Below are 12475 nucleotides of genomic sequence, written 5' to 3' on the forward strand. Positions count from 1 at the left end.
AGCAGGATACCCGACGCGACAGTCGGTTCGGGCAGTCGGTGCTGCAGAATCTGTTTGGGGTGTAAATCCAACTCCACCCTCCAGGACCCGAATTTATTCTGGTCAGGCTGCACTCTCAGTTAGTTGTTCTTCGTAGGTCAATTTCTGTTGTACCCTCGCCGTTGCGAGGTTCAATTGACCTGGGTTATTGTTTTGAGTGAGCCTGAGAGCTAGGGATACCCCAGTCGTGAGAACAAGCAGCCTGCTTGGTCCTCGGAGAAAGGGTATGATACATACCTGTAGCAGTTGTTCTCCGAGGACAGCAGGCTGATTGTTCTCACCTACCCTCCCTCCTCCCCTTTGGAGTTGTGTGTTTCATCTTTTGCTAGTCATTCAACTGGCGGGAGCGGTCGCGCACGGGCGGGAAGACGGCCGCGCATGCGCGGTGGGCGTGCCCTGCGTGCCGACCGTCCCGCGAAGCTTCTTTCCGGTTGGTGGGGGCTGCCGCGGACGTCACCCAGTCGTGAGAACAATCAGCCTGCTGTCCTCGGAGAACAACTGCTACAGGTATGTATCATACCCTTCCTTTGAGGTAAGAGGGGTTTCCAACTTCTCCGGGGTGGGCCCGCGATCGGGGCGATTTTGGCGCGAAACCGCCATTTTGGATTTTACCGCCGTTTTTCGGCGATGGCTGCGGACAATGTAAAGTGCTGTTCCACTTGTGGCAAGCGCAAATCAGCAGCAGGGCTCTGTAAATCGTGCTGTACTGGCGTAGGAGCCGGCCCGAGCATGGCGAGCGATGTTTCTTCCCGCTCTGAGCTGGCAGCGGGCGCCATTTTGCTTACACTGCATGGCGCGGCCTCCGTGGACACGGAGAGTCCTGAGCCGGGTGGGGCACCTCGAGATCAGTTTATTTCAGGAGTGGCTGGCACCGGACAGGATTTGGGTGCCCAGGGTGAGATTTTCTCCCCGGATTTTGTGCTTTTGCTGCATAAAGCATACATGATGAAAAGAGCCCTTCCTCAGGGGTCGCCTGAGGCTCCTCTGATTGCCCCCCCCCCCCCCCCCCCCCCGATGGATTCTGGCCTGGGACTGCCCAGTGAGGCTTTTTTCCCCGGATGCTTGGCCTAAAGATAAGCGCAGAAGGGTTAATTCCCCTTCAGATTGTGGTGCACCTTCCCCCCCCCCCCCCCGGTGGTCGGGGTGTGAGGATTCGGAGAACTCTGACAGACGTTCTTGGTCTGAGGAACCAGAGTCGGGTGCGGATTTACCACAGGATCTGGATGATCCCTCCGCGGTGAGGATTTTCCACCATGATGAGCTGCCAGCGCTTATTTCAGATACCCTGCAGGCCCTCTCGATTGAAGATCCTGACAGTGGCATGGCCTCCTCAGGTAATCCCAGGATGGGCTAGTACCAAGAAAGCTGCTCGGGCCTTTTCCTTTGCATGACTCCATCCTAGAGCTTGTTTTGGCTCAGTGGGCTGACCCCGAGGGACCTTTGAGAGTTTCCAGGGCTATGGGGCAGTTATACCCTCTGCGTGAGGGACATATGGCTCGTTTTCAAATGCCTACAGTGGATGCCCTAGTCACTGTGGTGACAAAGAGAACTACCCTCCCTGTTGAAGGAGGTGTTGCCCTGAAGGATGTTCAAGACCGTAGGCTGGAAACAGCATTGAAACGGTCCTTTGAAATTGCAGGTCTCACCGTTCGGGCGTCTGCATGCAGCTGTTATGCTGTTAGAGCCTGCCTAGCTTGGCTGCAACAGGCTGTGGCTCAGCCCGGAGATGGAGCGGAGCCCTTCTTGGATGTGGCTCCGCGGATGGAGGTGGCCTTGTCCTTTCTGGCTGATGCCCTTTATGACCTTGTCAGAGCTTCGGCTAAACAAATGGCAGTAGCAGTGGCGGCTCGCCGTCGTCTGTGGCTACGACACTGGGCAGCGGACATGGCCTCTAAGCAAAGGTTGGTGAAATTGCCTTTTCAAGGACTTCTCCTATTTGGTGAGGAGTTGGAGAAATTGTGAAAGGCCTGGGTGATCCAAAACCCCTGCCCGAAGATAGGCAGAGGCCTTCCTCTAAGGGCTAGGCGGTCCACTCCTCGTACAGACCTTGCTTCCGTGAAGCTAGAAGGTACCGCCCGGGGCGTTCTGCTGGGTTCACTTCGCGTGCCCGTGGTCAGCAGAGGAACTCCTTTCGCTCGGACAAGCGTTCCACAGCCGGTGGCTCAAGACCAGGAGTTCAGGGGCGACCCTCTCAATGATGGTGCGCCGGCCCTCTCCTCGATGCCTGTCATCGGAGGACGGCTTTCCCTCTTTGTCGAGGAGTGGGCCAAGATTTCCTCAGATCAGTGGGTTCTGGACCTGATCAGAGATGGATACAGAATAGAATTCAACGCCCCAGTAAGAGACGTGTTTGTGGGGTCCCGATGCGGTTCTGCCGTCAAACGGGCGGCGGTGGAGGAGACTTTTCAAGGTCTGATTCAGTTAGGGGCAGTGACCCCGGTGCCTCCCGCCGAGCAAGGCTGCGGCCGATACTCCATCTACTTTGTGGTGCCGCGAAAAGGTGGGTCCTTTCGCCCTATTCTGGACTTAAAGAAGTGAACAAGTCCCTGAGAGTGCGGCATTTCCACATGGAATCCCTGCGCTCTGTCATTGCGGCGGTACAGCCAGGAGAGTTTCTCACGTCTCTAGACCTGAAAGAGGCTTACTTGCAAATACCGATTTGGCCCCCGCACCAGAAGTTTCTGAGGTTTGTGGTGTTGGTAAAACATTTCCAGTTCAGGGCCTTGCCTTTTGGCCTCGCCACAGCTCCCCGAACCTTTTCGAAGGTACTGGTGGTAGTAGCTGCTTTTCTCAGGCGAGAAGGTATCAGGGTTCACCCGTACCTAGACGACTGGCTCATCCGAGCAGACTCTGCAACAGAGAGCTTACAAGCTACAGCCAGAGTGGTCTCAGTACTTGAATCTCTAGGCTGGATCGTCAATATGGCCAAAAGTCACCTGACCCCTTCACAATCTCTAGAGTTTTTGGGGGCCAGGTTCGACACAGTCTCGGGCTATGTGTTCCTACCCGAGCTAAGGCAGTGCAAGCTTCAGAATCAGGTCCGTCTGCTCCTGAGGATGCCCCGCCCGCGAGCTTGGGACATTGTCCAGCTGCTGGGATCGATGACAGCCACGATGGAAGTGATACCCTGGGCGAGAGCGCACCTGAGACCTCTACAGTATTCCCTACTCCAGAGATGGTCTCCTATTTCTCAAGATTACCAATGCAGACTTACTTGGCTCCCTGCGGCCCGACTCACCATGGAGTGGTGGCTCTTGGACAGCACGCTGCGGCAAGGAATGCCGCTGACGCTCCCCGTTTGGTGCCTAGTGGTAACAGATGCCAGCCTGAAGGGCTTCGGCGCACATTGCAAGGGGAAGCATGCCCAGGGTCTATGGACACCCGAGGAGTCGGAGTGGTCCATCAACCGCCTAGAGTTGAAAGCGGTGTTTCAGGCGCTTCTGGCCTTTCAAGTGACCCTGGAAGGATTGGCTGTCAGAGTGATGTCGGACAACACGACAACGGTGGCCTATATAAATCAACAAAGCGGAACAAGGTGCAGAGCACTAGCCGCGCAGGCCGAACTGATTTGCCACTGGGCCGAGCTGCATCTTCAGTGTCTGTCGGCAGCTCATATTGCAGGTCAGAGCAATGTGCAGGCCGATTATCTGAGCAGGCATCAGATCAATCCAGCAGAATGGAAGCTGGCAGACGAAGTATTCCTGCAGATCTGTGCCAAATGGGGCAAGCCCGTGATGGATCTAATGGCGACAAGTGCCAATACCAAAGTCCCGTGCTTCTTCAGCAGACGGAGAGATCCTCGCTCGACGGGGTTGGATGCCTTGGCTCAACCCTGGCCTCCGGGTCTACTTTATGTGTTTCCCCCATGGCCCTTGATAGGGCGCCTGCTCTTGCGGATTCGGCTGCACCCAGGAGAAGTGGTCCTCTTCGCCCCAGATTGGCCAAGGAGACCTTGGTATGCAGACCTCCGACAGATGCTCCTGGAGGCTCCTCTGCCGTTACCTCTGGTACCGAACCTGTTGACTCAGGGACCGGTAGCCATGGAGGACGCCGGCCGCTTTGGTCTTACGGCATGGCTATTGAGAGGGCGCAATTGAGGGATAAAGGTTATTCCAATAAAGTTATTTCCACTCTCCTGCAAGCCCGCAAGCGGTCCACTTCCGTGGCTTATGCCAGGATTTGGTGCCTGTTTGAGTCTTGGTGTGCTTCCAGAGCCATTGCTCCATGCGGGCTCCTGTCTCGCCGATTCTGGACTTTTTGCAGGAAGGTGTACAAAAAGGCTTGGCCTATAATTCCCTGCGGGTGCAGGTGGCAGCGTTGGCCTCCCTTCGTGGTAAGGTGGAAGGCGTGTCTTTGGCTGCTCACCCAGATGTGGCACGGTTTCTTAGAGGGGTGCTTCGGCTCCGACCTCTAGTGCGAGCACCCTGTCCAGCTTGGAACCTGGGGCTAGTTTTGAAAACCCTGCAGGCATCTCCTTTTGAGCCGCTTCGGCGAGCATCGGAGAAAGATTTGACACTGAAGGCCGTTTTTTCTGGTGGCCATTACCTCGGCGAGACGGGTGTCAGAGCTCCAGGCGCTGTCCTGTAGAGACCCATTTCTGCAATTTTCAGAGTCCGGAGTCACGGTTCGGACCGTGCCTTCCTTTATGCCTAAGGTGGTTTCAGCCTTTCACCTAAACCAGCCTATTTTCTTGCCCTCTTTTTCAGAGGAAGAGTTTCCAGAATCTTTTGGGCAGCTGCACCTTTTGGATGTGCGCAGGACTCTGCTGCAATATCTGCGAGTTACTAACTCTTTCAGGACTTCTGATCATCTGTTTGTTTTGCTATCCGGTTCTCGCAGAGGGTCTCCAGCGTCTAAAGCCACTATTGCCCGCTGGCTCAAAGAAACTATCTTTTCAGCTTATCTGCTGGCCGGCAGGGTTCCGCCTTTAAGGCACATTCTACTAGAGCGATTTCTTCCTCTTGGGCTGAAACTGGAGCACTCTCTTTTCAAGAGATATGCAGTGCAGCAACATGGGCTTCTAAGCTCTCCTTTGCCCGACATTACAGGCTGGATGTGGCTGCCAGGAGGGATGCGCGTTTTGGTGCACAAGTGCAAGCGTGGTGTGGCTTGTTCCCACCCTATCTAGGGATTGCTTTGTTACATCCCATACGTAATGGCTTAATCTGCTTGATGACAAGGAAGGGAAAATTAGGTTCTTACCTTGGTAATTTTCTTTCCTTTAGTCATAGCAGATGAAGCCATGAGCCCTCCCTGTATGATTGTCTGTATGCTGTGAATCTGTTTTTCAGGTTCTGTTCTAATTTCCTGAAGTTCCTTCCTTGGGAGAAAGTTGGAAAACAATCTTCAGGATTCATGTTCAGTTTAAATTTAGGAGGATGTGTTTATTCCCTCCAGCATGTTTTTGGAGGATGTGTTGATTCTCCCCAGGAGGCGCGTGTGTTCCCCTCCAGCTCTATAAATAGGAGGATGAGTTCATTCCCTCCAGTGTGTTGGGAGGATGTGTGATTCCCTCCAGGAGGCGCGTGTGTTCCCCTCCACTTATACAATAAGGAGGATGAGTTTATTTCCTCCAGGAGGATGTGCATTCCCTCCTTTATGAGTTCATGCCCTTGTGATGGGCCATCGTTCGCTGTGAGGAAAGCTCTTGTGATTCCCATTGCGGTTTGTCATACTGCTTTGGAAGCTTCAAATACTGAAGAGGCAGTGGAGCTAGCTGGCCAAGAGGGCATTGTGAAAGTTTGAGTGCTATCTCCCCTGCTGGTTGATGGACATAACCCATACGTAATGGCTTCATCTGCTATGACTAAAGGAAAGAAAATTACCAAGGTAAGAACCTAATTTTCCCTTCTTAATCCTGGGATAAGCAACATGAAATCTATTTTATTCTTTTGGGAACCTGCCAGATTATGCTTTTGATTGGCCACTGTTGGAAACAGAATACTAGGCTTGATGGACCTTTGATCTGTCCCAGTCTGGTAGTGCTTATATACCTAAGTAAATAGGTTTGGAAAAAGTTCAACAGCTGTTTTAGGAATCTTGGGTTTCTCATATAGTTTTTCCTAGTGTTCATAGCTTGATGCTGAAAATATGATTTAGATTGACTGACTGTATTATTCCTGTTCACCTGTTGCAGAGCTGTAGCAGCTTATTTGCGTGCCCTGAGCCTGAGTCCGAACCATGCTGTGGTACATGGAAACCTAGCCTGTGTGTACTATGAACAAGGATTGATAGATCTGGCTATTGATACCTATAGACGCGCCATTGAGCTACAGCCACATTTTCCTGATGCATACTGTAATCTTGCTAACGCACTTAAGGAAAAAGGCAGTGTAAGTATGATTATTTTCAAGAATTTACATTCATGAGGGGTAAGGAATAGCGTATAACTGGTAGAGGAATGGTTATTTCCTTGTCACTTGCAGCAGATGAATCCAGGAACTAGTGGGTTAAGTCCGCCTACCAGTAGGTGGAGATAAAGATAAACTAAAGGCAGTGATGCCAGACGGCCAGCTCCTTCCTCAGTTAGTATGTCTCTATCTCAGCAGGTGGTGGACGGCTTTTCTCCAGCTCCTGGGCGGTGGCCAGATTGAGCCGGGGGTGGCGGACTGGTAGTGTCCCCTTTGGCAGCATACTCAGTTGTTGGGTCCCTGCTGCACCTCAAATTCTCTCTGAACAGGCTTTTGCTGTTCCTTTCCTTCCCTGTTTTTCTGCCTCCTCACTAAAAAAAAAAAAAAAAAGAGAACCATAGAATTTATTTAAAAGAGAAACAGAGAAGCACAGGGAAGTGTGTTTTTGCTGAGCAGGTTTGTGTTACTGTTGTCCGAGTCCTGTTTTCTGTTGCCTGCTTGTCTAAGCGTGCCTCAAAGTGGAGTCAGAGAGTTGTTTTTTTTTTTTTTTTCTCTTCGGCCCAGTAGTCAGTTCCCGCGCTTTCCTGGTCCAGGTAAGTCCTGCTGGGTTCCTGTTCAAGGGCGGGCAATGGCAGCGGAGGCGGTAAAACGCTGTTCCCTATGCGGGAAATGGCGTTCGGCGGTGGGCCTTTGCAGCACAGGGTGCGCTGATTTTGTGGGACTCAACGGAGCGTGCTTTCCCGCCCCATTTTGCGATCGGTCGCGGAGCTGGCTCCGGTACCAGTTTTGGGCAAAGCTTCTCCACTGATAGGGGAGTCGGGGGTGGGGTGGGGGGAGGGCGTCAGGCACTGGGGGCGGTGGTGCAGGTGCCATGGCTGCGACCTCCTCTTGCGGGGGAGGGGTTTTCGTCAGAGTTTATTTTTCTACTTCATCAGGCGTTTTTGTTGAAAAGGGCCTTGTCCCCCCCCCCTCACGCGGCTGTGACAGCTTCGGCCTTTGATCCTCTCAGGGGGTCTGGGGGTAACCAAGAGATTTGAGGTTTTTCCCCTGAGGATTTCTCCTCCCTTAAAAAGCCTAGGCCCTCCGTTCCCCCCCCCCCCCCCCCCCCCCACTCTCTTCTCAAACTCTGGCTGACTACTTCCGCGATAAGGTACAAAAGATCAACCTCGAATTTACTACCAAATCACCTCCTCCTCCTCCTCACCCTCTAACCCATTCCCTCAACCAACCAACCCAGGCCTCCTTTTCCTCTTTCCCTGATACCACCGACGAGGAAACCGCCCACCTTCTTTCCACCTCAAAATGCACCACCTGTTCCTCTGACCTGATCCCCACCAACTTCCTTAACACTATCTCTCCTACTGTCACCCTCTCCATCTGTCATATCCTCATCGTCTCTCTCTCCACTGCAACCGTCCCGGACACCTTCAAGCATGCTGTAGTCGCACCTCTCCTCAAAAAACCTTCACTTGACCCTACCTGCCCCTCCTACTATCGCCCCATCTCCCTCCTACCCTTCCTCTCCAAGATACTTGAGTGCCGTTCACAGCTGCTGCCTTGATTTTCTCTCCTCTCATGCCATCCTCGATCTGCTTCAATCTGGTTTTCGCCCTTTACACTTGACAGAAACGGCACTCAGCAAAGTCTGTAATGACCTGTTCCTTGCCAAATCCAAAGGTCATTACTCCATCCTCCTCGATCTATCTGCCGCAGTTGACACTGTCAATCACAATTTACTCCTTGCCACACTATCTTCATTTGTGTTCCAGGGCTCTGTCCTCTCCTGGTTCTACTCTTATCTCTCCCACCGTACCTTCAGAGTACATTCTCATGGATCTTCCTCCACCCCCATCCCGCTCTCTGTAGGAGTTCCTCAGGGATCTGTCCTTGGACCCCTTCTTTTTTCAATCTACACCTCTTCCCTGGGCTCGCTGATCTTATCTCATAGCTTCCAATATCATCTCTATGCCGACGACACCCAGCTTTATCTCTCCACACCAGACATCACTGCGGAAACCCAGGCCAAAGTATCGGCCTGCTTATTTGACATTGCTGCCTGGATGTCCAACCTCCACCTGAAACTGAACATGTCCAAGACAGAGCTTATTATTTTTCCACCCAAACCCACATCTCCTCTCCCCCCACTTTCTATCTCAGTCGATGGCACTCTCATCCTCCCCGTCTCATCTGCCCGCAACCTCGGAGTCATCTTCGACTCATCCCTTTCCTTCTCCGCGCATATCCAGCAGATAGCCAAGACCTGTCGCTTCTTTCTCTACAACATCAGCAAACTTCGCCCTTTCCTCTCTGAGCACACCACCCGAATGCTCGTCCACTCTCTTATTACCTCTCGCCTTGACTATTGCAACCTACTCCTCACTGGCCTCCCACTTAGCCACCTATCCCCCCTTCAATCCATTCAGAACTCTGCTGCAAGTCTTATCTTCCGCCTGGACCGATATGCTCATATCACCCCTCTCCTCAAGTCACTTCACTGGCTTCCAATCAGGTACCGCATACAGTTCAAACTTCTCCTATTAATCTACAAATGCACTCAATCTGCAGCCCCCCACTACCTCTCTACCTTTATCTCCCCCTACGCTCCTACCCGAAAGCTCCGCTCACAGGACAAATCCCTCCTCTCTGCTCCCTTCTCCACCATTGCCAACTCCAGGCTCCTCCCTTTCTGCCTTGCCTCTCCCTATGCTTGGAACAAACTCCCTGAGCCCATACGCAGAGCCCCCTCCCTGCCCATCTTCAAATCCTTACTCAAAGCCCATGTCTTCAATGTCACCTTCGGCACCTAATCATTTTACCTCTATCCAGGAAATCTAGATTGCCCCAATTGACTGTCTGTACATGCTGTCCATTAGATTGTAAGCTGACTGCACATGTTGTCTTTTAGATTATAAGCTCCTTTGAGCAGGGACTGTCCTTCTTTGTTAAACTGTACAGCGCTGCGTAACCCTAGTAGCGCTTTAGAAATGTTAAGTAGTAGTAGTCCTGCATACAGTCACCTGCAACTCCCTCCGTGGTGGCACTCTCGGAGCAGACGGGTGGAGGACGGTGTCCTCACTAACCAACCGGAGGACTCTTCCTCCGTGAGGATTTTCCATAAGGAGGAGGAGTTCTCCTTTATCTCTCAGGCGCTGGAAGCCCTGAATATAGAGGACCCTGAGGTTGCGGTTCTCAGGCGGTCAACCCCAAGATGGCTAGTTCCAGACTACCTTCTAAGGCGGTACATGAAGCTATTGAAGAGTTGATTTCGGCCCAGTGGGTGGATCCGGATGGGGGGCTGAAAGTAGCCCGGGCTATGGCCAGGCTGTATCCAGTTTCAGCGGACCGTTTAAAGCAGTTTGCTCTACCTAGGGTGGATGCCCTGGTGACGGCGGTCACTAAGAAGACTACTTTTCCAGTGGAAGGTGGTGTGGCACTTATGGATATGCAAGACAGACGGCTAGAGGCCTCTCTAACACGTGCCTTTGAGGTGGCCGCTTTGACACTTCAAGCTTCTGTTTGTAGTTCTTATGCGGCTAGAGCTTGTCTCAGTTGGCTACATTCTGCCATGGATTCGATTTCGGACTCTGATATGCTGGGAACTCCTCAGATGTCGCTGATGGATATTGGGCTGGTGTACTTGGCGGATGCCTTGTATGATTTGGTCCATGCTTTGGCCAAACTCATGACCTTGACTGTTTTCCTCTCGGCGTCTTCGGTGGCTCCGTCATTGGGCCGCAGATACGGCCTCTAAGCAATGGCTCATAAAATTGCCTTTCCGAGGGAAATTGCTTTTTGGGGAAGACCTAGAAAAGATTGTTAAAGATTTGGGGGATTCCAAATCTCAGCATCTTCCGGAGGATAGAGTCAAGTCTTCTTCCAGGCAAGGAGCCTCGAGGTCACATTTCAGAGAGACACGATGGTATTGCTCGGGGCGGTCCAACACAGCCTTTCAGTGTCCTCGTTTTGGGCAGGATTCTTTCTTTCGCAATGAGAGGCGTCCGGCTGGACCCCCCTCTCGTCAGGGGGCTCCTTCTTGGGCCTCCCAATGATGGGGCGCAGTTCCACTTGGGAGGAGAGCAGATCGGTGGTCGGCTTTCTCTGTTTCTTCCACAGTGGGCCAGAATTACTTCGGACCAGTAGGGTTCTCGAGTCCTGCTGTGTATTGCGGGCCAAGAGGACAGCGGTTCTGCAGTGTTTGCGAGACCTGCTAAGGATAGGGGCTATCGTGCCTGTTTCTCCTCTCGAAAGGCGCACAGGTCGGTACTCCATCATCTTTGTGGTTCCAAAGGAGGGAGGGGCTTTTCGGCCTATTCTCGATCTTGGAAAAGTAAACCAGTTTTTGCGGGTTTGTCAGTTCCTCATGGAGACATTAAGGGCGGTTATTGCTGCTGTTCAACCAGGCGAGTTTTTGATGGCTCTCAATTTGAGGGAAGTTTACCTGCACATTCCCATTTGGAAGCCCCATCAGAGATTTCTCAGATTTGCAGTGCTGGGTTAGCACTTCCAGTTTCGGGCCCTTCCTTTCGGAATGGCCTCTGCGCCACGCACTTTTTCCAAGGTCGTGGTGGTGGCGGCAGCGTTCCTGCGGAAGGAGGGGATTCGAGTGCATCCATATCTCGATGACTGGCTGATTCGGGTGACAACAGCAGAGGAGAGTCAAGTGGTCACCGACCGAGTGATTGTGGTGTTGCAATCCTTAGGTTGGGTGGTCAATATGGACAAGAGTCATCTGATTCCTACTCAGTTTGGAGTATCTTGGAGAGCAGTTCGATACGAAGTGGGGGAAGGTGTTTCTCCCCGAGGGGTGAAGGATCAAACTGCTTTCTCAGGTACGGACCTTATTAAGTTGTTGCGCTCCCCGAGTGTGGGACTATGTTCAGCTCCTCGGTTCCATGACGGCAACCTTGGAGGTCATTCCCATGGGCAAGGGCTCCCATGTGGCCTCTTCAGAATTTCCTTTTGAGCAGATGGTCGCTGACGCCACTGGATTATCAACTACACCTTCCTTGGTCGAGCTGGTCCACGGACAGTCTTGCGTGGTGGCTCCGGTCAGCCAATTTGCAGAACGGTGTTTCTCTGGTGTCTCCCAACTGGGTGGTAGTTGTGACAGATGCCAATCTTGCAGGCTAGGGGAGCCCATTGTCTTCATCGAGTAGCCCAGGGATCGTGGACCCCTCTCGAAGCGACTTGGCCGATAAATCGTCTGAAGTTGCGAGCAGTCGTGAATGCGCTGCGGAGTTTTCAGGACCTTCTGCAGGGGCAGGCGGTTCGTGTATTCTCGGACAACACGACGGTGACCTACATCAATCGGCAGAGGGGCACTTGCAGTCTTCCCTTGTTAGTGAAAGCGTCTCATCTTCTAGTATGGGCAGAAGCTCATGTTCAGAGTCTGTCGGCAGCGCACGTTGTGGGTCAAGACAATGTTCAAGTGGATTTTCTCAGCCGGACTCTTTTGGACGCAGCGGAATGGACGCTGTCGGACTCGGCTTTTCGGCTGATCTGTCAACGTTGGGGAAGACCAGTAATGGGTCTCATGACCATGGCTTGCAATGCCAAAGTTCCCTGGTTCTTCAGCTGCAAATGGCAGCCAGGATCCGCAGAATTGGACGCTCCTCCAGCCATGGCCGGAACAACAGCTACTTTTCCTCTGTGGCCTCTGATAGGGAGAGTTCTTTGCCCCATAGGGCGGCATCAGGGGCCAGTTGTTCTAGTGACCCCAGACTGGCCCCGACGGCTGTGATATGCGGATTTCATTCGAGCACTTTCAGAGCCACCATTGCGACTTCCAGTGACTCCCGATCTGCTGCATCAAGGGCCAGTTCAGATGGAAAATCCCTCCTGCTTTGGTCTTACGGCCTGGCTATTGAGAGGCGGCAGTTGAAGAAGGGATTTTCAGGACCAGTCATTGCCACTCTTTTGGGGGCATGGAAGCAGTCTACTTCAGCAGCGTACATGCGAGTGTGGAAAGCTTTCTCGGTGTGGTGTGCTTTCCGTGCTGAATCGCCTTTTTGGGCGGACATTCCAGTTATTCTGGAGTTCCTTCAGCATGGTCTTCAAAAGGGATTGGCATATAATTCCCTTCTAGT

General features: G+C 52.6%; 1 protein-coding gene across 4 annotated transcripts in view; it reads left to right on the forward strand.

Moving 5' to 3' along the window:
- Nucleotides 1–12475, forward strand: part of OGT (O-linked N-acetylglucosamine (GlcNAc) transferase) — a 257459-nt gene that overhangs the window by 36739 nt on the left and 208245 nt on the right. For all 4 annotated transcript variants that reach the window (XM_030208828.1, XM_030208829.1, XM_030208830.1 and 1 more), the window contains one exon: nucleotides 6176–6371. In XM_030208828.1, the coding sequence (XP_030064688.1) occupies nucleotides 6176–6371 (196 nt within the window). The remainder of the gene's footprint in view (nucleotides 1–6175; nucleotides 6372–12475) is intronic.

The sequence above is a fragment of the Microcaecilia unicolor genome, chromosome 7 (assembly GCF_901765095.1).
Source record: "Microcaecilia unicolor chromosome 7, aMicUni1.1, whole genome shotgun sequence".
Lineage (NCBI taxonomy): Eukaryota > Metazoa > Chordata > Amphibia > Gymnophiona > Siphonopidae > Microcaecilia > Microcaecilia unicolor.